Genomic DNA, 24986 nt, shown 5'->3' with positions numbered 1-24986 from the left:
AGTCTCCCTTCCTACTTTGTTGTATTATGCTAGAGAGAGAGAGAGAGCACCACACACACACACACACACACACACACACACACAGGGTGTTAACATGTTTAATAAACAGCCAAAAAACATTTGTTCATAAGCATGGAATGAACATTAAAAAAAAATCCAGCATGTTAAAGGGATGACAAAAACTGAATAAAACATTCAACATCAGCCACCCAGTAAAGATAACATAAATTATGCATTTTGTGGAGCAGCTTCAAAATGTTTTTATATGTATACTGCTCAGCACTGTTTGGGTCAGTTAAAAAATGAAATTCCCATTGTAAAAAAATGACACGCAAACAGTCTTAACAAAATCAGTACATGTAGTCTGAACAATAAAAGAATTTGCATGTAAATATGGGAGGGTACATTACAATATCACAAACACAGCCAAAGAAAATTGCAACATGACACAATATGGCCCAATTACAGCCTCCAACATTTCAAAAAAGAATTTGAAGAAACAATACTTCGCATGTATACAGTAGAACCCCCCATTTTAAGACTCCCTCCTTTTTAAGACCTTGTTTTCTCAGACTTTCTGTTTATAACCTCTGTAAAAAATACCCCCATTTTAAGACTCCCTCTTTTTTACATTTAGTCAAGTTTTGACTAAATGTTTTAACATAGAGGGGGAATCGAGACAAGGGTCGTGGTGTGTGTGTGTGTCTGTGTCTGTGCGTGTGTGTGTAGAGCAATTCAGACCAAACTACTGGACCGATCTTTATGAAATTTTACATGAGAGTTCCTGGGAATGATATCCCTGGACGTTTTTTTTCTTTTTTTCGATATTTCGATAAATACCTTTGATGACGTCATATCCAGCTTTTTGTAAAAGTTGAGGCGGCACTGTCACACCCTCATTTTTCAATCAAATTGATTGACATTTTGGCCAAGCAATCTTCGACGAAGGCCGGACTTTGGTATTGCATTTCAGCTTGGTGGCTTAAAAATTAATTAATGACTTTGGTCATTAAAAATCTGAAAATTGTTAAAAAAAAATTTTTTTTATAAAACGATCCAAATTTACGTTCATCTTATTCTTCATCATTTTCTGATTCCAAAAACATATAAATATGTTGTATTTGGATTAAAAACAAGCTCTGAAAATTAAAAATATAAAAATTATGATCAAAATTAAATATTCGAAATCAATTTAAAAACACTTTCATCTTATTTCTTGTCGGTTCCTGATTCCAAAAACATATAGATATGATATGTTTGGATTAAAAACACGCTCAGAAAGTTAAAACGAAGAGAGGTACAGAATAGCGTGCTATCCTTCTCAGCGCAACCACTCAGCTCTTCTTGTCAATTTCACTGCCTTTGCCACGAGCGGTGGACTGACGATGGTACGAGTATACGGTCTTGCTGAAAAATTGCATTGCGTTCAGTTTCATTATGTGAGTTCCACAGCTTGACTAAATGTAGTAATTTTGCCTTACGCGACTTGTTAAGACCTTGTTTTCTCAGACTTTAAAAATACCCCCATTTTAAGACTCCCTCTTTTTTAAGACCTGATTTTCTCAGATTCTTTGAGGTCTTAAAAGGGGGGTTCCACTGTATTACCATAGAGTGGCTTGTAAACCTTCACACGTCTGACTAGGCTTTTACATGGAAGAAGACCATCCCTCCAATTGGTCACATACAAGGGCTGGGATGTAGCTCAGTCGGTACCGCGCTGGATTTGTATCCAGTTGGCCGCCGTCAGCGTGAGTTCGTCCTCACGTTCGGCGAGAGATTTATTTCTCAGAGTCAACTTTGTGTGCAGACTCTCCTCGGTGTCCAAACACCCCCGTGTGTACACGCAAGCACAAGACCAAGTGCGCACGAAAAAGATCCTGTACTCCATGTCAGAGTTCGGTGGGTTATAGAAACACGAAAATACCCAGCATGCTTCCTCCGAAAACGGCGTATGGCTGCCTAAATGGCGGGGTAAAAAACGGTCATACACGTAAAATTCCACTCGTGCAAAAAACATGAGTGTACGTGGGAGTTTGAGCCCACGAACGCAGAAGAAGAAGAAGGTCACATACCAAAACTTAACATGAGTGGTGTGGCAAGATGACATTTATTTGATGACTGAATTCACACAGAAATGTCCCAGTGTGCACAGCACTCAGGCTGTTGATTGTTGTTATGTGACCAAGCAGAGGGATGGTCTTATCCCATGTACAAGCATGGCCAGATCTGAGACAGTGAGCCAAACAGTTTGTAAGGCAAGGGTCGAGTGTGTCTTTGAAACTACCAAAGCTCTGCAGCATGCCTGCTTCGTGTCAGCTCGTTACTCCCCCGGCTCGTTACTCCCCCTTAGGGTTAGGGTTAGTATAACAACCCGGGGGAGTAACGAGATGCTCCCCTTCCTGTACAGTGTGATAATCCATTTTGCTGAATTATAGTTTCACAGATTGATGTATGTAGGTGTCTGTTACAAAATCCATTCAGCCAAATATTCCTGCCCTGCACGGAGGGCAGCCATGCTGTGGAGTTTTGGCATGTTTAACTGGAAGGCTCGACAGCCTAATTATCCCATGTTAAAGTCTGAACAGATCTATGTTAATTCATTGGATAGATTACATAGAGGAGAAAGGATCTTTAATGAATCAAGTTATTATGCTTACAGTGTAGGGGAGGGGGGGAGGGGGCATGAGTGACATAAGTCAAGTGACATATTCTCATAGTTGAAAACATTGCATAAAATCCACGGCTCAATTTAACTTAGTCATGTCCTTTTGTGTGTAAAAGTGTTTGCCTTATTTTTGTTTGTGTTCATTTTAGTTTTTTATTTGCCCTGTAGGAGAATGATACAAGGGACATTTAAAAGGAATAAACAAGGCAGATGGAAAAGATTTTGTTGGCAAAAAGAAGTAAAGTTGTTTTGGATTCTGTTTGTGAGAGAGAACTGTTTACAAATGCAGTGGAGTCTTAAAATGGAGGTATTAATTTACAAAGGTTATGAACAGAAAATATAGTGGTACCTGCGATAAAAGGACACCCCGGAGATCAGCCAAAAGCGTCCCTTTATTGTAGGCGGCCTGTCATGACAAGTATATATTTTGGTATGAATAAGTCAAGGGACAACCGAATGTGTCCTTTGTTAGATGTACTCTGACCAGTCTAGGACTTGCATCACAAGCACCACTGAAGTTAATGACAAGACTCGACTATGTATGAATCTTAAAAGAACGAGGGAAGGAGAGTTTACTTTTCTTTATTTTGTGTTTAACGTCGTTTTCAACCACGAAGGTTATATCGCGACGGGGAAAGGGGGGGAGATGATGGGAATTGTCAATTGTTTCTTGTTCACAAAAGCGCTAATCAAAAATTTGCTCCAGGGGCTTGCAACGTAGTACAATATATGACCTTACTGGGAGAATGCAAGTTTCCAGTACAAAGGACTTAACATTTCTTACATACTGCTTGACTAAAATCTTTACAAACATTGACTATATTCTATACAAGAAACACTTAACAAGGGTAAAAGGAGAAACAGAATCCGTTAGTGGCCTCTTACGACATGCTGGGGAGCATGGGTAAATTCTTCCCCCTAACCCGCGGGGGGAGGAAAGGAGAGGAGACGTTTGTGAACATGATGAATTCTAAAAGGATTTCTAGCAGTGCTTGTGCAGTGGTACCTGTGATGTGAGGCCACTCTGATAAAAAAGACACCTCCATAGCTGCCAACCTTCTGAAGTCAAAATCCAGGAGCCATGCAGGGGTCCAGGGGGACCGTTTAGTCTTGAATATGAGCAGGGAAAAGTTGTAAAATTCAGGAGCTTCCCAGAAAATCCGGGAGGGTTGGCAGCTATGCACCTCCAAAGACAGGACACCTTGTGAAGTCCTATTGTCTATCAATTACACAACAATATAAAGATGTAGCTAGGCTACCTGCAATATACGGCCGGACACTTTTGGCTGGTCTCATAGAGTGTCCTTTCATTGCAGCACCCCTGTACTGGGATAAAACTAGAATCTTCTTAGCATGGTGATTATAGTTTGCATTTGTCTTTCGAGAATGAGGCGAAAATTGTATGAAAATTTGAATTCTAAATTTTAACAGTACTTGTATTTCAAAGGAATCTTCCCAGAATGCATTAGAAGTTTGCATGCATCATGCGCAAATAATTGAGCATTTATGAGAAATTTAATTTCTAACAGTGTTTGTTCTGGAAAGAAAAGTGTATTCCAAGCAGTCATTTCATGTTGGCATGTACAGCAATACCCATGATAAAGGATGTACATGTGCACTTTTGGGCCCAGCCAAGTGTCCCCACATGAGAGGTGGCCTTTCAGGACAGGTATCATTTGGTGAAGTTAATAGAGGGACAACCTGCACTGCCATGGGTGCCTGTATTCAAGAGAACAAGAACAAGAAAAACAAGAATTTATTCCGCCATATAGCATAACAGCCAATGGTATTTTGTCCTGGTGTGGAAACTGAGGGCCCAAACATGTACAGGAATCACTGTATCTCGAGAGAATCACAATAGGTTAGTGAACAACAAAATCAGAAAATAACTTTTGGCACTCTTTCTAAAGAGCTAGTCTCCCAAGCATGATTACAAGCTTGCACACATCTTGAAAGAATGAACTGAACTTGTGAACATCCTGAATTTGAAATTGCAGTGGTGGCTGTTTTGTGAGGGCCCTCTAATGAGAGGACACCTCCCCAAAAAGGACAACTGTTGTCCCTGTGTATTATCTTGAACAAAATATACCTGTCATGACAGGCCACCTGCAATGCTTGTATTAGAATGAAGGACAAATCGCAGGTACATCGGTGCTTGTATTAGAATGAAGGACACATCGCAGGTACCTCGGTGCTTGTATTAGAATGAAGGACACATCGCAGGTACCTCGGTGCTTGTATTAGAATGAAGGACACATCGCAGGTACATCGGTGCTTGTATTAGAATGAAAAGGACTAATTGTCTCAGCATGCATTAAAGGCATGGGAACTCGGTGACGTCCCACTAGTCCGAGGGTTCACTAGTCCGAGGGTTCACCAGTCCGAGGGTTTACTATAGACGCTTGATTTTCCAGTTATGATACCGCCCCTTAAAAGGCGGTATATAGGTTTCACTGTGTGTGTGTGTGTGTGTGTGTGTGTGTGTGTGTGTGTCTGTCCGCAAATAGATATCCGATGTTTGAGAACCGATTTCAATGAAATTATGTGTGAGGCTGTGGTACAACCCAGGCTCGATCCTCTCCATAATTCAGGTCGGTGGGATAACTAATTGACCCTCACGGGCAAAAGGAAACCCGAGGTGCTATATAATATGACTAAAAACTGTAGGCAGTTCGATCACGTAATTGTCCAGTCGGGGCGGTATTCTGATAAATTTAATATCCTTTCTTCAGTCAAAATATAAATAACTAAGTTTCTTGGGGGAAATAGTCTGAGATTTCTTCAGTCAAAATATAAAACACCACATTATCTTTTTGAATGAAAACAACTCAGTGTTTATATGAGAATATTCTTCGATTTGGTTCCCACAGCAGTGAAAAACACACGCACGCACGCACACGCACACATACACACAAAATAAAAACAAATCAAATTGAATATCCTTTGTTCAAGCGTCTATAGTGAACCATCGGACTAGTGAACCCTCGGACTAGTGGACCCTCGGACAAGTGAACCCTCGGACTAGTGAACCCCTCTCGAAGGCATTTATGTTTTAGAAATCAGGTCTTCCCTGGTTTTTGAGATAGACAGAAGATTCGATCATTGAATGCATTCTGTTATGGGTGCTTTTAGAATGTTAATTAGCTCTAATGATATTTTGCATTCTTTAAACAGCTGCATTCTTTGATTTGTCTCTCTTCAGCACTGCATAAAACATGAAAGTTTCATCTGCACTGCTTGGTTTGATCTTATGTTTCATGCAGTTGTCTCTCTTGTCCATTTCCTGCTTCCTTCATTCTTTCAATTTTTATTCATAAAAAAATTACATGATCTTCAAAAAAGGACAAATGTAAACATACTTGCTTAATGTTTGAGATGGTGAGAATTGTCTTCCCACATCCACTCCCCACTTTCATAATTACTGCAGTTATTCTTCCAATTAACCCAGTGGGTTTCGTCAAAAAAACTCTTTCACTCTCTCTCTCTCTCACACACACACACGAGGGGCCTCATAATACAGGCACCATTGTATCACATGGGAAAAAAGGATTCATGATTGACCATTGCATTATTCTTCATAAGACATGAACTGAAGTAGATTACGTACTCCGGATTTGATTCTTTGCTCAAAGTCTAGGTTATAACTTTGTTTTTAATGAAGCATTGCCATATATCTGAACAATGAGCTTACTTTATGTTCTTCCTTCATAAAGATCACACCCACACACACCCACACTCTCTCTCCTTCCTCTCCAATTCTATTCAAAGCCGTTTTTCCCCTAAAAGGATCTGATTGCATTCTGCCAAGATGATAAAGAAAGAGGAATGAGATTTGTGCATTAGAGCTAAAAGAAACAAGTTACAAAATCACTTTTCCCCTGCTGAGGTGCTTTCTAATCTACTGAATTCAGGGAGAGAAGATGTTCCTTGCAATGGGTTCTCCGCAATGTTCAAAATATGAGCTATTGGATGAACATGATTACAGGACAGGGAGAGAAAAGATCCAAGAAAACGAAGTCAGTTCTAGGGTGTTCATTTGATGTGAAGCAAAGGGAAGTAAGCGCTATAAACACAGCAATACATGTGCATGCAACTGAGAGGCCCCTCCAATAGGAGGACACCTTCCAATAAAGGACAGCTTCTGTTGTCCATTATGACTAAAAAAAATATGTCATGACAGGCCATGGGTTCGAACCTCGGCCGTGTCATACCTAAGACTTTAAAATTGGCAATCTAGTGGCTGCTCCGCCTGGCGTCTGGCATTATGGGGTTAGTGCTGGGACTGGTTGGTCCGGTGTCAGAATAATGTGACTGGGTGAGACATGAAGCCTGTGCTGCGACTTCTGTCTTGTGTGTGGCGCACGTTATATGTCCAAGCAGCACCGCCCTGATATGGCCCTTCGTGGTCGGCTGGGCGTTAAGCAAACAAACAAAACGAAAAAAAATGACAGGCCACCTGCAATGTAGGGACACTTTCGAGTGGTCCCACAAGGGTGTCCTCTTATGGCAGGTACCACTGTATAGACATCATCTAAGGATGGAAGTCGATCATTTCTAAGCTTCTTATTCTCTCAGGTGTCAGGAGCCTCCATAACTGTCACTTACTGTAGCCGGTTGTCTAGTATTATATATGTGTCATATTTGGAGCGCTAACTTCCCTTTCTCCTTATAGATCTTGTCATTGACAATGGCTTGTTACGTTTCTCACTCAGTGAATGGTGTGTGTTTTTACACCCCCGGTATAGGGGTGTGTATAGGATTCGGTCGATGTGTTTGTTTGTTTGTGTGTTTGTGTTCGCATATAGATCTCAAGAATGAACGGACCGATCGTCACCAAACTTGGTGAACAGGTTCTATACATTCCTGAGACGGTCCTTACAAAAATTGGGACCAGTCAAACACACGGTTAGGGAGTTATTGGTGGATTAAGATTCTACAAGGACTTATAGAGAAACATATTCATGGTCAAAGGGAAATAACCTTCTCAGTTGGTGGCAGTGAGAATGGGTGCAGTGAGAATGGTTATTTCCCTTTGACCAACGGGGGTGTTTTTCCTACCTCGGAGGAATTTCTTGTTTAATGTATTTTTTGGTCTCTTCTTGTCGTGCCATTATTGGTCAGTATTTAAGAATTCAAAGTAACAATTTAAGTTCAGCATCATTATGAAGAATTTTGGTCAGGACTATCGGTCAAAATGAAATGAAATTTATGTGGAGTAATATGTGTGTGCTGATTGGAGACAAGGACGTTTCCTGTGACTGTCACGCAGATGAGATTTCGTCTTAGATTCTGGTCTTGTTGTCAGTGATCCAAGGACGCAAGATTGGAGTACAAAGCGGGCGGGGATATAGCTCAGTTGGTAGCGCGCTGGATTTGTATTCAGTTGGCCGCTGTCAGCGTGAGTTCGATCCCAGGTTCGGCGGAAATTTATTTCACAGAGTCAACTTTGTGTGCAGACTCTCTTCGGTGTCCGAACCTCCCCCCGTGTACACTACATTGGGTGTGCACGTTAAAGATCCCACGATTGACAAAAGGGTCTTTCCTGACAAAATTGCTTAGGCACAGTTAATAATTGTCTACCTATACCCGTGTGACTTGGAATAATAGGCCGTGAAAGGTAAATATGCGCCGAAATGGCTGCAATCTACTGGCCGTATAAAATTTCATCTCACACGGCATCACTGCAGAGCGCCTAGAACTGTACCCACGGAATATGCGCGATATAAGACTCATTGATTGATTGAATTCTGTGTCAACTGATGCCGTGTTTCCCATAAACAAAATACAGGTTTAACCACAAGTACAACGCCATTGCAAGGCAACGTAACCCGTCTGCTTCGCCAAGGGGCTTCGCTGCTCTCAAATGTTTTGTATTGGGAACATGACTACAATGACTACAGTTTTTGGCAGATGGAGTTAACCTTGCACGCCCCAGAGAATCCAAAACATTGGCTTTTGGTGGGGCTACTTTTGGCACCACGAGAAGAGACCAAGATATACATAAAGATGTGTACATAAAGAGCAACATTTGCTGAATGAGAATCGGAAAGCCATTGTCAATCTTGAAAAGTGGAGTTCATGTTGTTTTTAAGTTCTGCATAGTGTGACGCCTTGGAGAATCCAAAACATTGGTGTTAGTGGAAGTACCTTGCCCCCCCTTCCCCCAACGACCGTGGGCTAGGCGGCCGGAAACTCCTGGGCGAATCTTATAAGGTTTGCCTACTAACCAACTCGTGTTTTATTGTTGTTTTTGTTTTCCCGCATAGTTACACTATCCACTTTATCTTTCACTCTAGGGACCTTAGGCGCACCAACCAATGAGGATAGTTGCCTTGTAAAGAGATTGTCTCAGGAAATTGAAGAAGAAACAGACCTGGGAACCCATACGATTTTGCCGTATTTCGTACGCATGATTGTCTAGAATACGATCAGTACGGTCAGTGGAAAAACACAAGCGCATCCCGAAGCTGGTCCTGTTTTGACACATGATTACAGTTTTTGTCAGTAAACATTGAAAGAAGCATGCGCTTTAAATGTATTGGTAAACTTGCTTAATGCTGCGATGGACGCGTTTGAATCATGGATGTTCAAATGCTGAGTGGAGTACGCTCTTTTGTCTTAAAATACACCAAGTTTGTTTGAGAATTGTTGACGAGAGATTGAAGCGTAGACAACTCTTACCTATGTGAGGCAGTATTGGTGTTTGAGATTGCGGACTTGTTTTTGAAAAAGGCAACATTCGGTGCGATTTGAAAACTTTTTTCTTCTTCTCTGTGCTTTGGATATTGTTTATTGCACCTTATGAAAAAATTTCACCGCTGCCAATGCGTGTTTTCGTATTTCGGTCTTTTAGTGACAGGATTGATAAAAACAGTGCTTATTCTAATCAACACTGAACTACGTTTTTGTGTATGTTAATTTTATTGTGTTTTTTGCTAGTTAGATCTTCTGCTCTGACGAAAGTCGTCGCTGAGAAATAAAAATCAGCGACAGAAACATCATCTGAGAAAGAATTCTCGGATCAAAAGCATATTCATCTGATTAATTACAACAAGACCTTTGAAGATGAAAGTCAAGTGTTCATTTTTATGCTTATCCTCTCAGATGCCAGGAGACTGGTTCCAGGTAACTGTCACGAGTTATCATTGTTAACTATATTTAGAGCACTTACGTCCCTTTGTTTCTTTGGTCTTGCCATTCACTTGATTATGACTACATGTAAAGACAAAACGTGACAGTGCCACTTCGATTTTTACTGCTGTTAATACTCATAGCCATGCAAATACTAAGCCTACATATCCCTAATATAATTTAAAGCAGTTTATCTTCTTGGAAAACGCTGGGGAAAAGTGAAATTGCGTGCAGCAGACTTGAGAGAGGAGAAGAAAAGGATGGGTGACAGAACAGACAACTCCCCACCCACCCCTATTTTTTATTTATTCATTTCTTGTAGCTCTTCTCAATACTCCAACAGACATTGTCAACAGTTAAAAAATGTTGAACAGAAACAAGCATGCATGGTATAATTGTAGATAAAGCATGACACGAAGAAGTTGATGTAGATGGGGCACATATACTCTCTCTCTCTCTCTCTCACACACACACACACACACACACACACACACACACACACACACACACACACACACACACACACACACACACACACACACACACAATGTGTGTGTCTCTCTCTCTCAGTCTCGCATGCATACATTATACATGTCATATATTTGTTAAGCAAGGAAATGAGCCATGCAAAGGCATTCACAATAATGAAACATGGCCCATCCAACGTTGTATGGCATCTCAACCCCACCCTCCGCCTCACACTGTTGATCAACCCACCCCCACCCTTTTATTTCACATTACAATCTTCCCTCCACCATTTCATCTCACTTTACAATCTATTACATTTATTACATCTTCGTAGTCTTCTCGTTCGCTACATCTATTACGCCAAGAGACTGTTAACCAGGGTGGAAACATGCATTTTGGGGACGCACAACAATCTTAAATGGAATGAAAAGAATAAAGCAAGCAGAGTTTGATTTGATTGCACAGGAAACAAATATCTTTTTGTGGGTGAGAGCAAGCGTTTCCTCGCCCAACCCCCCCACACACACACACCTGAGTGTCTCACTCTCACAGCCTTCCGTGTACCACGTAGTACTTTGTATCCATTTGTCTCACTCTCACAGCCTTCCGTGTACCACGTAGTACTTTGTATCCATTTGTCTCAATGTTCTCTACCTTTTTCTCTCTGCACATCCAGAAGTCATGAATGAAGCGTTCCTCCAGACACTTTTCAAGTTCACTTTCACAAAAAGTCTATAGTTCATTTCATGTCAACTTTGCGTTTGTGTCACTGTGTTCAAGAGACGGTCAATTCAGCCCCTACCAAACGATCATGCAGAACAACTTTCTTTCTTTCTTTATTTGGTGTTTAACGTCGTTTTCAACCACGATGGTTATATCGCGACGGGGAAAGGGGGGAGATGGGATAGAGCCACTTGTCAATTGTTTCTTGTTCACAAAAGCACTAATCAAAAATTTGCTCCAGGGGCTTGCAACGTAGTACAATATATGACCTTACTGGGAGAATGCAAGTTTCCAGTACAAAGGACTTAACATTTCTTACATACTGCTTGACTAAAATCTTTACAAAAATTGACTATATTCTATACAAGAAACACTTAACAAGGGTAAAAGGAGAAACAGAATCCGTTCGTCGCCTCTTACGACATGCTGGGGAGCATCGGGTAAATTCTTCCCCCTAACCCGCTGGGGGTTACCAAACGATCATGCAGAAGAACAACAGGGAAAATAAGAACAGCAGACTGTGACACGTAACTCAGAACAACTCCAGGCCCCTACTCCTTTCTCATCCAAAGATGTAGAATGGCTGCCTTTATGGCGGGGTGATTGAAAACAGTCGCACACGTAATCTTCCAAGAGTCCCCCTCTTCATCCCACGTGGTCCAGTGAGGGTTAAGCGCGGGTAGGCAACAGCAACAACTTACTCCTTTCCACAAGAACAATTCCAGGACGACTAATCACAGTCATGATGTATTTTCGAGTCAGTCTTGAAGCAAGTCTGCTGCCGTTGCCTGTAAGTGTGCTGTAAAAGCATGCGTGCCTTTGATTCAGAAAGTTCCTGTCAAATCTCTTTTCTATTTCCGGAACGACTTCTTCAAAAACGTAGGTTAAAAGAACTCATTGCCCTCACCACGAAGAGTAGTTCAACATTATTTGCATTAATTCGGAACACATGCACCATAGAAAATACAAGGTTCAAAACTGAAATTGCAAAGCACACAGCATATATTAACTGATTTGTTCGCAGAATGGGTGGTCATAGTTGAGCCAAAATGTGGTATGTGACTTGACAAATCATACCCATGACATGATGATCGAGTATCACTTAGCTCTTCTCTGGAGAGGTACGGTAGAAATGCACAAACACACGTGACCCTTTTATGTAAAATCAAATGGCCACAGGTCTATTGTTTAAAAAATCATACCAACTCATGATGTTAAAGCTTCTTTTTGTTGTGTCTTGCGTAGCTGCTTATCATTTGTCTTCAACATGAGGGTGGAGTGGGGACACACACACACACACACACACACACACACACACACACACACACACACTGAGAAGCAGACACAGATTCCATCAGTTTTACAAGTTCAGGCGGAAAAGCTACCGAAGCTTTTTTTTTATCACTGACTTGATCCGTTAGGTAAAACACACACATGTTTCTCTCCAACAGAACCATGCAGGTACCCAACACTGTGAACTTATACGACTCCAAATCCCAGGACAAAAACCAGCATTCTCACAAACTTCCAGGTAGTTCTGGGACTTGCAGTCTTAACAGTCTTATACACTTGAAGACTGCAGACAGATTTTAAGGTACACCGACAGCCACTAACGATCATAGTCATTAAGTCACTGCTGATCAACCCCCGCTTTTTCTGCTTTATTATCAGCCAGTTACCTGGACCGTCAGCAGTTTAACAGCTACACGCTGGCCTACAGATACAGTGACAGCCAAGTCATGTTCTCGTCATCAGTGATAACGGGAAACATTTTCTGGAGTGAAATAACACTTCTCAACAGTTTTTTCTCTCTCCTCTCCCACCTGAATCGTCAGCAGTGTACCAGCCCCAAGCTGGACTACAAATACATACAAATATTGAGACAGAGAAGATGCTTTCTCTTTCACCATAGATAAAAACTGAATAAATCTTCTGGAGAGAAAACTCTACAACTCCACAGTTTTCTTCATGTCCTGATGCAAAGAGTGTTGTGATAGTGGCCTGCAGTTCAGTCAGTATCAGTTCAGAAGCCCAAAAAGGATGACTGATCAATTTCTGGGAAGTATGCATGTGGATGAAGTTTTGGACGCCGGTAACAACAGTTGACGTCAATCCTCATCAGAACTATAGTCTTGACCCTGTCAACAAGCAGTTACACCGTTATGTAATGGATGTACACACAATGCAACAACAACAACAACAACAACAACAACAACAACAACAACAACAACAACAACAACAACAACAACAACAACAACAAAGAAAGGTTTTCTGAGTTTGCAGGGTTCCTTCTAAACACTTACAAGACACACAAAAACTGACTTTCGATGAAAGTCACTTACGAGAAAAGAAACACAAACAATGAAAGTCAACGTCTACAATGGGTGAGTCAGAGGCCATTCCTTAGCCGAGTTAAAAAGCTCAAGCTTCCAAAAACCTCAAAGAAAACAGAGACATTTTTTTTCTTTTTTGACATGAACACGACCTTTCTGTGACCTTGAAAGTTGATCATGCCTAGATGGCATCGAATCCTGGAAGTGTGAGAAATGTCAAAGCTGTAGCATTGTTTTTTCTTTTTGTCGCCCTCGACCCTGCTGTGACCTTGAAGTTTAATGAGGATCAAATAAACTTCCATTACGTCTGAAGATAATGGATTTCTGGAAGTGTATAAAGTGTGACAGAAGTGACTTCAAGAACGTTTAAGAACATGAACATTTTTCATGTTTATACCCATTCTTGTCACCTGTGTCTTCAAAAGTTGACGTAGGCCAACCACACTTCCATCATAGATGGACAGCATTAAAGGGTGCAAAGTCTCAGAGCCCATACAAGCTCCAAAAACGTGCAAGGAACAACATTTCCCTTTCATTTTTAAACTAGATTTTAACCCCTCTGCGACCATAACATTGGACTCGCATCAATCACGCTTCCATCACGTGTGGAGGTCATCATATCTTGAAACTGACAAAAGTGCAGCCTCAAAAACATTCAAACACTTCAAACAAAAAAAAGTCAACTTTTTTATTTTTTATTTTTTATTTTTTTTTACCCTAACACCACTGTGGCCATGGAAGTTGACGAGTATCAACCAGACTTTCTCCATAGTGAACAGGTACCGCCCCCCCACACAATGGCAATACAGTTCAACATTATCTCTTGACCAGTCAGATGCTGACAAAATATGGTTTATGTAACCGATTCTGATGAAGCAGGAACATGTTTCTAGTCTCTCATTTCTCTCCTTTCACACGGAAAGAAATTTTTTTTCAGAATACTTGAAAACTCTCTCTCTCTCTCTCTAATAATAATAATATAATAATGGACATTTATTTATCGCCGTTTCACACAAGAGCTCACGGCGATTTACATATTAATTTCTCTCTCTCTCTCTCTCTCTCTCTCTCTCTCTCTCTCTCTCTCTCTCTCTCTCTCTCTCTCTCTCTCTCTCTCTCTTCGAGTCTCTCTCTCATTTTCTCTCGATGAAAATAGCTTCAAAAGGTCTCACCTTTTCTATCTTTTCGTCCAGCATTTTAAAGAACTCCAGCTGACTACTTGTGATGCTGAAACAAACAAAAAGAGAATAAAATTGCATTAAGCACTGCAGACATTTGATTTTTTAGGCGTGCGTCTGTGTGTGTGTGTGTGTGTGTGTGTGTGTGTGTGTGTGTGTGTGTGTGTGTGTGTGTGTGTGTGTGTTTGTGTGGAGGGTTGGATGTAAGCTTTAAAGATCCAGGTTTTGGACCATAGTGATACTAAGGCTAACAAAGCTCAAAATAGATCTGGGTCCGTCAGTGCAACATCCCCCCCCCCCCTCCAAAAAAAAAAAGGGAAAAAAAAGTCCCCTTCTCTACTCCCCAGAGGGATGGAGAAGACAAAACAGCATCAGCTGAGCGGCATTGTCCTCCTGTCCTGAAGGCAATACAGGACGCCCTTCTTAGTCAGCTGAAGTAAAGCAATGCTCTGGCCACACACACACAGACTGATACACACACACAGACAGACACAGACAGACAGACAGACAGACAGACAGACAGACACACACACACACAGACTAATACACACACACACAGACTAACACACACACACACACAGACTGATACACACACACAGAGACACAGACACACACAGACTGATACACAGACACACACAGACTGATACACACACACACACACACAGATTGATACACACACACACACACCCACACACTGCAGACACACACACAAACACATACACACACACACACACAGACTGCCACACACACACACACACACACACACACACAGACTGACATACACACACGCAAACACTGACGTACTAACACATAGGCTCTACACAGACACACAGACAGACACAGACAAACACGCCGGCACTCCCCCAAACGACCCCTTGCCTTTTGCCGCCAACAACTGCACTTTGGTCGAGTCAGATTTGGGGTGGGAGGGGGTGGGGATGTCTCTCTACAATATCCCCACAAAATAAAAACAAGTCGCGTAAGGCGAAATTACTACATTTAGTCAAGCTGTGGAACTCACAGAATGAAACTGAACGCAATGCAATTTTTCAGCAAGACCGTATAGTCGTAGCATCGTGAGTCCACCGCTCGTGGCAAAGGTAGTGAAATTGACAAGAAGAGCGGGGTAGTAGTTGCGCTGAGAAGGATAGCACGCTTTTCTGTACCTCTCTTTGTTTTAACTTTCTGAGCGTGTTTTTAATCCAAACATATCATATCTATATGTTTTTGGAATCAGGAACCGACAAGGAATAAGATGAAAGTGTTTTTAAATTGATTTCAAAACTTGACTAAATGTAACAAGACCAGGAAGAAAAAGGACACAAGAACGACAACTGAAACTTGAAAAACAAAGTATCTTCATACCCAGGGGCCATATATTTCTTCGGACATGTTAAAGAGACCTTTCTTTCCACGGCGAGGAAACCATCTTGTGCACGGATGTGTCCAGGATTTTACATGGGGTAAGAGGTTCATCTCAGATTGGACACATACCAACAATCAACAGCCTTCTAGCTAACAGTGCAGAGCGAGGATTTGTTGTGTTTGTTTTTGTTGTGTGTGCTTTATTAATGTTGAAGACTGGCATTCTACACAAATAATCCACCACCCCCCCCCCCCCCTCCCATGCGACTGTGCATCGGGAAGCAGTAAGGCCGTTAGTTGTGGAGACGTAAAGTGTCCAAGCTCTTAATCCAGGAGCCTGGACAGAACTATGATGATTTTCAAAACGATCTGCAGGAAGGTATCCTTAACAAGTTGGGGCGTTTTCTCAGAGAAATGGCAGGGGTAGCATAGATGGACATGCTGTTTAACATTTTAGCAAATGCACGGCAGTCTCAAATAAAATTTCCTAGGATAATGCTTGAGCAAACTTTTTAATATTGTGTACCACATTGAAAGGCAAATTCGTTTATGATGAGTTATCACTTTCCACTAAAAAAAAATTCTGCTACTCATGTATTGAATGATACCTCTTCTGTCAAGCTGAAAGTGAAAATGACTAATACCAGGGACGGACACGGGCCAACTTTATGTGCAGACTTAGAGATGGTATTCATGTCCCACCCCCGTAAAAGACCTCGGTCCTTCTGTCATAAGTGCAGCAGGTGGATTATCATAGTACACCTAAACAGGCACACAGCGCGGTAGCGCGACTCTTTAGCTGCTAGCTTTCAACCGAGAGAAAGCGACCCGAATTTCCTTACGATGCGGCAATGAAGTATTGAAATTGAAAAAACAAATGTGAAGAAAAAATCATTTTTAATCAGAAGACATGAGATCCGAACTTGAGCCAACTCAACAAGTCAATATAGAGGCGAAAAACAGCGTTGGTGGTAACACCTCATCAGCTGTGACCCCTGAGCTATCAGGGACAGGAGCTGGTCGAGTTTTAGAACCCTGAGGCACACCGAGTCTAAGCAACTCTCGTTCGAGTTTCCGCGATGTCGCCAAGACTGACACGAGACGGTGCCTGAAATAGCCAGATAGGCGGACGCACAGAAAATCAAAGTAAACAGAAACTAATCGACCGAATAAAGCGACATTTCTTATCTGCCCTGCAGGTATGCCTAACTTCACAGGACGTCTTTTCTTGTGTTGCTCTGAATTCAGCGGCAATCACAGGGCTGTAACGAGCTAATTACAGCTCGGGGGCGGGGGGGGGGGGGGGGGGGGGGTGTTCATCCAAGGGAGGTAAGCTACCCCATCTTACACAGCAACCAGGAAGCTCTCAGAACATCATCAAAACAAAAAACAAAAACCGTATAATAACGACAAAGAGAGAGAGAGAGAGAGAGAGAGAGAGAGAGACAGAGACAGAGAGAGAGACAGAGACAGAGAGACAGAGACAGAGACGGAGAGAGCGAGCAAAACAAGAAAATAAGGAAAAACTAAATAGAGTGAAAACGGAGGGTCCTTAAACTTCTATGGGTCCTGAGTGTTTTCACGACTTCTTTGCACTCTGTGATGCTGTTGTTACATTTTTGTTCTAGCGAGGTAATAAAGTGTGCAAATGGAAGCAGTAGTTTTTAACCCCTTTTTTTCTGCAAGTGTCTATCGATGAGGATTCCCTTTCATTCTGTGCGCGCGCCCGCGCGCGTGTGTGTGTGTGTGTGATTTTGAACTTCGGCGGGTGAGTTCTTGATGTGCAAAACAGGGGCTTTGAATGTTCTGCAGATGTGACAATAAACCAAAAACAACAACAGTCCATCAAAAGGGATGAGGGAGGCGAAACAAAAATTGCAAGGAAATTGAGATGAGCTAGACTAAAAGATGAGCCAGATTTTCTGGCAAATCGATTCCAAGTAAGATATAAAGAGAACTAGGCGGTGGGAAAAACAGCGAGTGATACAGAAAAATGCACCGCATGCTGTCTGTATGACATTTAAAGGTACAACCCTTCTGGCCATGCAGAACAAGCACAGATCTGTCCAGGAATTTGCATGGGATAAGACCTTCCCTCCGCTTAGACGCTTACCCAAAGCCAAAAGCATGGTTGCTCAGTTATAGTGCAGAGTGGTAACGTTTTTGCTTCATTAATTTTGATTATTGACATAGTTGTCACTTACGAAATTGACTCTTTTTTTTTTTAAATCGGTCTTCTCACAGGACTCAGTTGATTTTAGAGACCATTCTTCTACCTGGACACTTACCAAAACTCAACATCTAGACCGCTCGCTGTGGTGAAATGGATTTTTTTTTATGAATTAATTTCTTAAAAAGCCACCAGTGCCGTTTACGAAATCATAAAATTCATAAAAAAATTCATATAAAATTCATACAAAAAATCCTAATTTGAACAGCAAGCACCCAAGTTCAATTTTGGTATGTGACCAATAGGAGGGATGGTCTCATCCCATGTCAAAGCCTGTCCAAATCTGAGACGGTGGGCCGAACAGTTTTCACGAAAAGGAAGCTACCTTTAAAAGTGGATGGCTAGGGTCGAATGTAAATTTTCTAAATGCCTCCATGGCCTACGAATCATACTTCTTCGGGACACCCGACAAATCATATGAAATGCGTAAGACGCAAAAGCGGAATTTCGTAACGAGAAAATTGACAGTCTGCCACTGCTACATAATTAGATAATGTTGTGAGGATTGATTTTTTTAGTATTGCGCATGGAACATGATGACCTCTGATTTACTAACATCTTTCCTCCAGTTAAAGCTCTACCACTACCATCATGTATTCAAAAGGTTCTAGAATTTCACTGCAAAAGCTACAAAGATGTAGACAACATATTTTTGTATAGTGAATCCCACACTTAAATACTTCCAAAAACTCAAGGTAACAATTTTGACAACTAATTATTGTAGATTTTGAAACGTAACTAGTCGGTCACACACACACACACCACAAAAAAACACACACACACACCACAAAACACACACACACACACAAACACACACACACACACGTTGCCTAAGGTTTCGTATGGATAGGCAGAGGGAAAGATGCCAGACAAACAGACTGGAAATACTCACTGAGCTGGCTTGGAACTTTTCTCTTTGCCACTCGGTACTGATGTTTTATCCTGTATTTCCTGTAACGATAAAGTATTCACATACAACATTGCTTCATGGCTTGACACAGAGAGAGAGAGAGAGAGAGAGAGAGAGAGAGAGAGAGAGAGAGAGAGAGAGAGAGAGGGAGAGGGGGAGGGAGAGAGAGAGAGAGAGGCTCTAAGCACAGCCACATACAGAGAAATAGACAGAGACATACAGAGTTGTTGGGGATAACATACACATCGGATCTTTTTGAATTTTTGTTTAAACAACCCACAGAGTTTTAATATACCAACAGACACAACGGGCAATGGACAGGTGCAGGCTGGAAGACAGACAGAGAGAAACAGAGAGACAGATCTCCTGCTCACCATCTGCATTTCGATATCCTGCGCCGTGGCCGGAGTCTTGTGAGAGCCGCCGTTAAGGAGCGAGCCGTTAGAACTAAAACTATTGGACGCATTCTTCTTGGGGGCGGGGCTAAGAGAGGCGCGCGCAGAGGCGGGCACTGAGGACTTGTAGACGGCCATGACCGTCTCTGGGGGATTGTCCACCGCCTCTTCCAGCTGCCAATTACGTTTAACTCCGCCCTCTCTTTTACTGCTGGCCCCGCCCCCTTGCCAGTCGTTCTTGACTTCCCCTGTTTTGCCGTTGGTGGACTTCTTGGGCGAGCCGAACGCGACGTCCGCCTCACGTTTGTTGACTGGGGATAACAAAAAACAGAAAGAAGTTAGGTTTTGGATCTACGGACATGTTTCAATAAATACTGGATTTGTTTAAAAAGTTATAGGTGTGTATGCGTGTGTGTGTGTGTGTGTGTGTGTGTGTGTGTGTGTGTGTGTGTGTAGGTGTGTGGGTGGGTGGGTGTGGGTGTCTGTGCGCACTGTGTGTGTGACCTGCGGACAGATCCTTCGAATCTCTGATCTACAACGTTACATTTATGTGGAGCTCTCGGAAAGCTTATACACATGACAACAAGCACAACAAGATTATAATACGCCATATCGCAGACAAGCCTTACATGATTGTCCTGGTATGAGTAGCACACTTTCATAGACGCATATTACTCTAATTAACATTACTTTTACAGAAACACAAGAGAAACTGCAAGGCAAACGTTATTTCAGAAACCCCAAGGGGTACACGAACAAGTAAATACATTTTTTTTTAAAGAAAAAGAAAACCACCAGTTTAAATATATATTTGAGACACACCATTTCATTTAAGAAAACACTAACAAACAAACAAGAAACAAACATGTGATGCAATAAGGTACATACGAAACCTACCAGATTTGGCGACATTTTTATCTGCCTGTTTGGCCTGCTTCTTGCCGGCCCCTGATGAACCCCTCTTGGTTTCTTTTGCGCCGCTGCCGCCGTGCTCTTTGTTGGTGGTAGCGGTTGCGTCCGATTTGTCCTTGTCAGGCTGCAGGGAGGGCGACCGATGGCGACTGCGACCACACCCCATGCTCCACCCCCGGGCATCAGGGCTCCACCCCTCCGGTCCCGCCCCCACACACCACTACTAGCCCCGCCCCTTCTTCGTCTAGATCTAGGCGTTGCTTTTCCTGGTTGGTTGTGGCTGGGTGATGGGCAGGGTTTGTCGCTGTTGGTGGCGGTCCGGGCGGTGTTGGTGGTGTAGCTGCTTTGCTTGTGCTAAGGTTAAGGACTTTCTTGGTTCGCTGTTCACTTCACAAGAATGTTCTGAAATGATTTTTTGTGCTTGGTCAGTTGCAGGGTTTTGTTTCGCTGTTCTCCGCAGATTTATCATAAATCAATTTCAAAACGCAAACCTTTTACAAACATACACTGTCTTGTTGATTAGTCCTGGCATTTAATTTGATTCTTTGTGGGACTCTTGTAGACGACTATGTATTCTTAAAAAGCTCAGCTCAACTCAAGCCATACCCTGTGAATAAAACAACACCACACTTGCGCTTGACTCCTCTGCTGGTCATATTTCGGTAAAAGTGAAGATAAGTCCAACGGATTTTTTTACTGGCAGGATGGCCGGCCATGTCTTTCACAGGTTCTTGTCAGGACCTCAGTAACGCTCTCTTCAGGATCTTAGTATCACAGGTTCTTGTTAGGACCTCAGTAACACTCTCTTCAGGATCTTAGTATCACTGTTTGTCGCCAGAACCTCAGTAACACTTTCTTCAGGATCTCTTAGTATCACAGGTTCTTGTCGGGATCTCAGTAACACTCTCTTCATGATCTCAGTATCACATGTCCTCGCCAGAACCTCACTGAGTAACACTGTCTTCAGTATCTCAGTATAACTAATTTTCTTCAGAATCTCGGTATCACTATTTCTCTTCAGGATCTCAGGATCACTTTTGGTCTGCGGTGTCACGCACGCACTGAGGATGATGGTTCGCTAGCGTTACTGATTGTGTTTTTCACTGTTGTGTTCTGCAGTTGGTGCGGTCACTGCGCTTGTTACTTCCCCAAGAACCACCGAGAGTCGATACTTGTTTCAAACGCTGGCGAATACACTGTCATCGGTGTTGAGGTGCTAACGAAGAAGTGCTCGCTGCCTTTCTCCCTCAGTGCAAAAAGAAGCAGGCTGGTAGTCTCGTCAGTCAGCGCTGAAATTGGATAGAGAAAAAGAAAAATCCAATTAATCAAAGAAACACATCTCTTTGAAGCCGCGGATTGTCTGCCCGGCTTTTCAAACTCTCAGACAGGGGTGTGGGTTGCTAATGGCAGTCGGGGATTTATGTGTGATGCCATCCTCTCTCCCCAAATCACTTACTGCTTACAGACTAGACACTGAGAATAAATAGTTCATCTCTTCTGTGTCTGTCCCCGGATTTTGAGGTGTGTGTGTTTGTGTGTGTGTGTGTGTGTGTGTGTGTGTGTGTGTGTGTGTGTGTGTGTGTGTGCGTGCGCGTACGTGCGTGCGTGTGTGTGTGTTCGCGTGTCTGTTTGTCTTTCTGTCTTTGTCTCACACACACACGCACACACTGACACAGACACACAACGACAGACAGACACACACAGACACATACAAACAGACTCAGACACACACCTCTCTCTATATAGATCTTTCTGTGTTTGTCTCACCCACCACCACCACAACCACCAGAGCTACCACTAACACCACCACTACCCGGCTCACCCCCCATCCACTAACCACAATAATTATGCACAACAGAAATAGGCATCTTCATGAATGCAAGACACAAAGCAAACGCTTGTGTCAGACACAAATAACACTGCTCCACACAAAAACGAAAGGCGAACACTGAGGAGAAAATGGTGTGTGTGTGTGCGTGTGTGTGTGTGTGTGTGTGTGTCGTGTGTACCATAGTAAATAGTGTCCGTGATTTTTGGTTTAACCTACTATTTTGAGATGTTTTTGGTTGATGTGGCAATGCAATTGCTTTTGTAACGAAAACAAGTGCTCTTGCAGATTATTCACTTGAAGAGGAATTCTGTGTTTCGTCGTGATGTTGAATGCTTCTGTTTATACAACTCCTGTAATGCAACCGAGGAGTGGATTAAATCTAGTTGATTATTTTTAGACAAGTGAGAAATTAGAACGAACTACTTTACACCCAAAAATCACACGTGGATTATTCGAAGTTTGAACACAGGAGCTTGTATCCAATCGCCGGTCGATCATTATTTACTCCTTATTCCATTTATTTACTCCTTATTCCATACAGTCTCCTTACTACTACTATTTACTACAAGGAATATAACGCAGAGTGCTCGGCACTGCCGACTCGCTCCGTTTCAAGCTTTCTACATCACTTTCTGCACCCCCTTCGTAAACGCACGAACCTCACACAAAAACAAAAATGATTAAGCTTTCACTTCAAGTAACAAACTCGAAATAACCATTCACCAACTTCGAGAAGTTTGTCAAGAACGGGCTCGGTGTCCACACCACTCCATGAGAGGAACCTGGAGCGTCGACGAATCGAAAGTGCAACACGCGCCGATGTTTTCCGCTTTTCGTACGCTCTCAAGAGTGTACAACATTCTAGCAGCCTGCAATTAGTCCAATATAACTGATGAGGGACACAGCAGCCTCAAACCCCGTGAAATGATACACAACACATTCTCTTTGAGCTTAACATTTGGAAGATCGAAACCTACCGGCAGTTAACCAGGTTCAAAGGCCACAAAAGGTTACATCCGGAGCGTTCCGCAGTAAAAGTTTTGCTCGATCATTTGACCCTTTTCGCCTTCCATACGATTTTGCTTCTGAATGAAAAAGTAGTGTTTGTGTGATGATTCAGAACTATTTAGCCGAGTCTTCGCGTTCTCCTGATCAAAAGCGTCAGTGCAATGACGTGACACTGAACTTGAACATCAAATGCAGTCTTGTTATTTCTTTCTTTTGACCCCTGGAATGGCGAATCGAATATTTCTGTAATCTAGATCTACATGGCATTCCCATCGCCTGACAGCAAACATAAATGTTCTCTAAATGGAACTTTATACTTAGAGGTCTTGGGAAAATCAACCACAAATCGTTCTTGAAGTGGGAGATAGAAATGGGATGGGATGATGCCCAAAGTTTTAAAACTATGTGCAGAGCAACTTAGTTATATTTTTTCAGTCATTTTTAACATGTCGCTTGGTGCTAGCAGGGTACCGGCCCTATGGAAAACTTCATGCATTGTTCCTGTGCCAAAGAAAAAGACTGTGATAACCATGAATGACCAGAGACCTGTGGCACTTACTTCTGTTTGTATGAAAGTCTTTGAGAGAGTTGTTTTGTTCAAATTGAGTGATTGTGTGAAAGATTTTATTGATCCATGTCAGTTTGCATACAGGAAAAACAGGAGTGTTGATGATGCTGTGTTGAATGTTTTAAACAAGATCTACTCTCATTTAGAAAAGCCTGGCTCTTATATTCGCTTGATGTTCTTTGATTTTTCCAGCGCTTTTAATACTATACAGCCTCATTTAATGGCGGAGAAGCTTTTTAGCATGAATGTCCCAGCAGCAACCATCCTCTGGGTTATGGACTACCTGACAAACAGGCCACAGTATGTTAGGGTGGGGGGGCAATCAGTTTCAGACACAATCTGCACAAACACAGGGGCACCACAAGGCACAGTACTCTCACCTTTTCTTTTTTCTCTCTACACAGCAGATTTCAGAAGTTCTAGTGACTCCTGCCCCATAACCAAGTTTGCTGACGACACTGGACTGACCGGACTGCTGACTGTTGACGACGACTCTGACTACAGGCAGGAGGTAGATAGGTTTGTGGGGTGGTGTGAAAACAACTATTTAGAGCTTAATGTGGGGAAGACAAAGGAAATGATAATGGACAACAGGAGGGGGGAACATGTACACAGGGAGATAGTGATCAAGGGGGAGGTCGTAGAGAAGGTAGAGCAGTATAAGTATTTGGGGGTGATTATAGACAATAAGTTGACATGGAAACCAAACTCTGATGCCCTTGTGAAGAAACTCCACTCTCGCCTGTACTTTTTGAGAAAACTCAGGTCTTTTAACATCAGACAAGAAATCCTTCAGATGTTTTACACTTCAACGTGCAATAGTGTGTTGTACTTTGGCTCCGTGTGTTGGGGTGGCAACATCAACAAGCAAGACAGGGATAGATTAGATAAATTCATCAGGAAAGCAAGTGGGGTGGTAGGGAGGAAGCAGGACAATTTCACATCAACACATGAACGACGACTGACTGACAAGGTACAGAAGATTTTGGCTGACGACTCGCACCCACTCAGACCGGAATTTGACAGTAGACGGACAGACAGGAGCAACAGATTCAGACAACCAACCGCAAGATCCACACGCTACAGAAATTCGTTCATTCCATCTGCAATTCACATCTTCAATTCTCAGGTGGGGCGGTAGATGCTGGTGTTGTCGCTCTGATGCACGGGGTCAGTGTTCTGTATTGTTTCAGTATTGTTGATTTTGTTTTGCATTCTACTCTCTTAATCTTAGACAACATGTGATAACCGGCAAGGTGCTGACTTTCT

General features: G+C 42.4%; 1 protein-coding gene across 2 annotated transcripts in view; it reads right to left on the bottom strand.

The window, feature by feature from the left end:
• Positions 1 to 82: 82 nt before the first annotated feature.
• LOC138948934 (uncharacterized) overlaps positions 83 to 24986 on the bottom strand; it is an 80066-nt gene continuing 55162 nt past the window's right edge. For both annotated transcript variants that reach the window (XM_070320596.1, XM_070320597.1), the window contains exons 2-6: positions 20296 to 21599; positions 19378 to 19709; positions 18986 to 19044; positions 14493 to 14547; positions 83 to 13125 (exon numbers count right to left, since the gene is read on the bottom strand). In XM_070320596.1, coding sequence (XP_070176697.1) covers positions 13096 to 13125; positions 14493 to 14547; positions 18986 to 19044; positions 19378 to 19709; positions 20296 to 20476 — 657 coding nt within the window. In that variant the 5' untranslated portion in view covers positions 20477 to 21599 and the 3' untranslated portion in view covers positions 83 to 13095. The remainder of the gene's footprint in view (positions 13126 to 14492; positions 14548 to 18985; positions 19045 to 19377; positions 19710 to 20295; positions 21600 to 24986) is intronic.

The sequence above is a fragment of the Littorina saxatilis genome, linkage group LG15 (assembly GCF_037325665.1).
Source record: "Littorina saxatilis isolate snail1 linkage group LG15, US_GU_Lsax_2.0, whole genome shotgun sequence".
NCBI classification, from domain to species: domain Eukaryota; kingdom Metazoa; phylum Mollusca; class Gastropoda; order Littorinimorpha; family Littorinidae; genus Littorina; species Littorina saxatilis.
The sequence above is the reverse complement of the archived record's forward strand: the minus strand, read 5'-3'. Positions and strand labels throughout refer to the sequence as shown.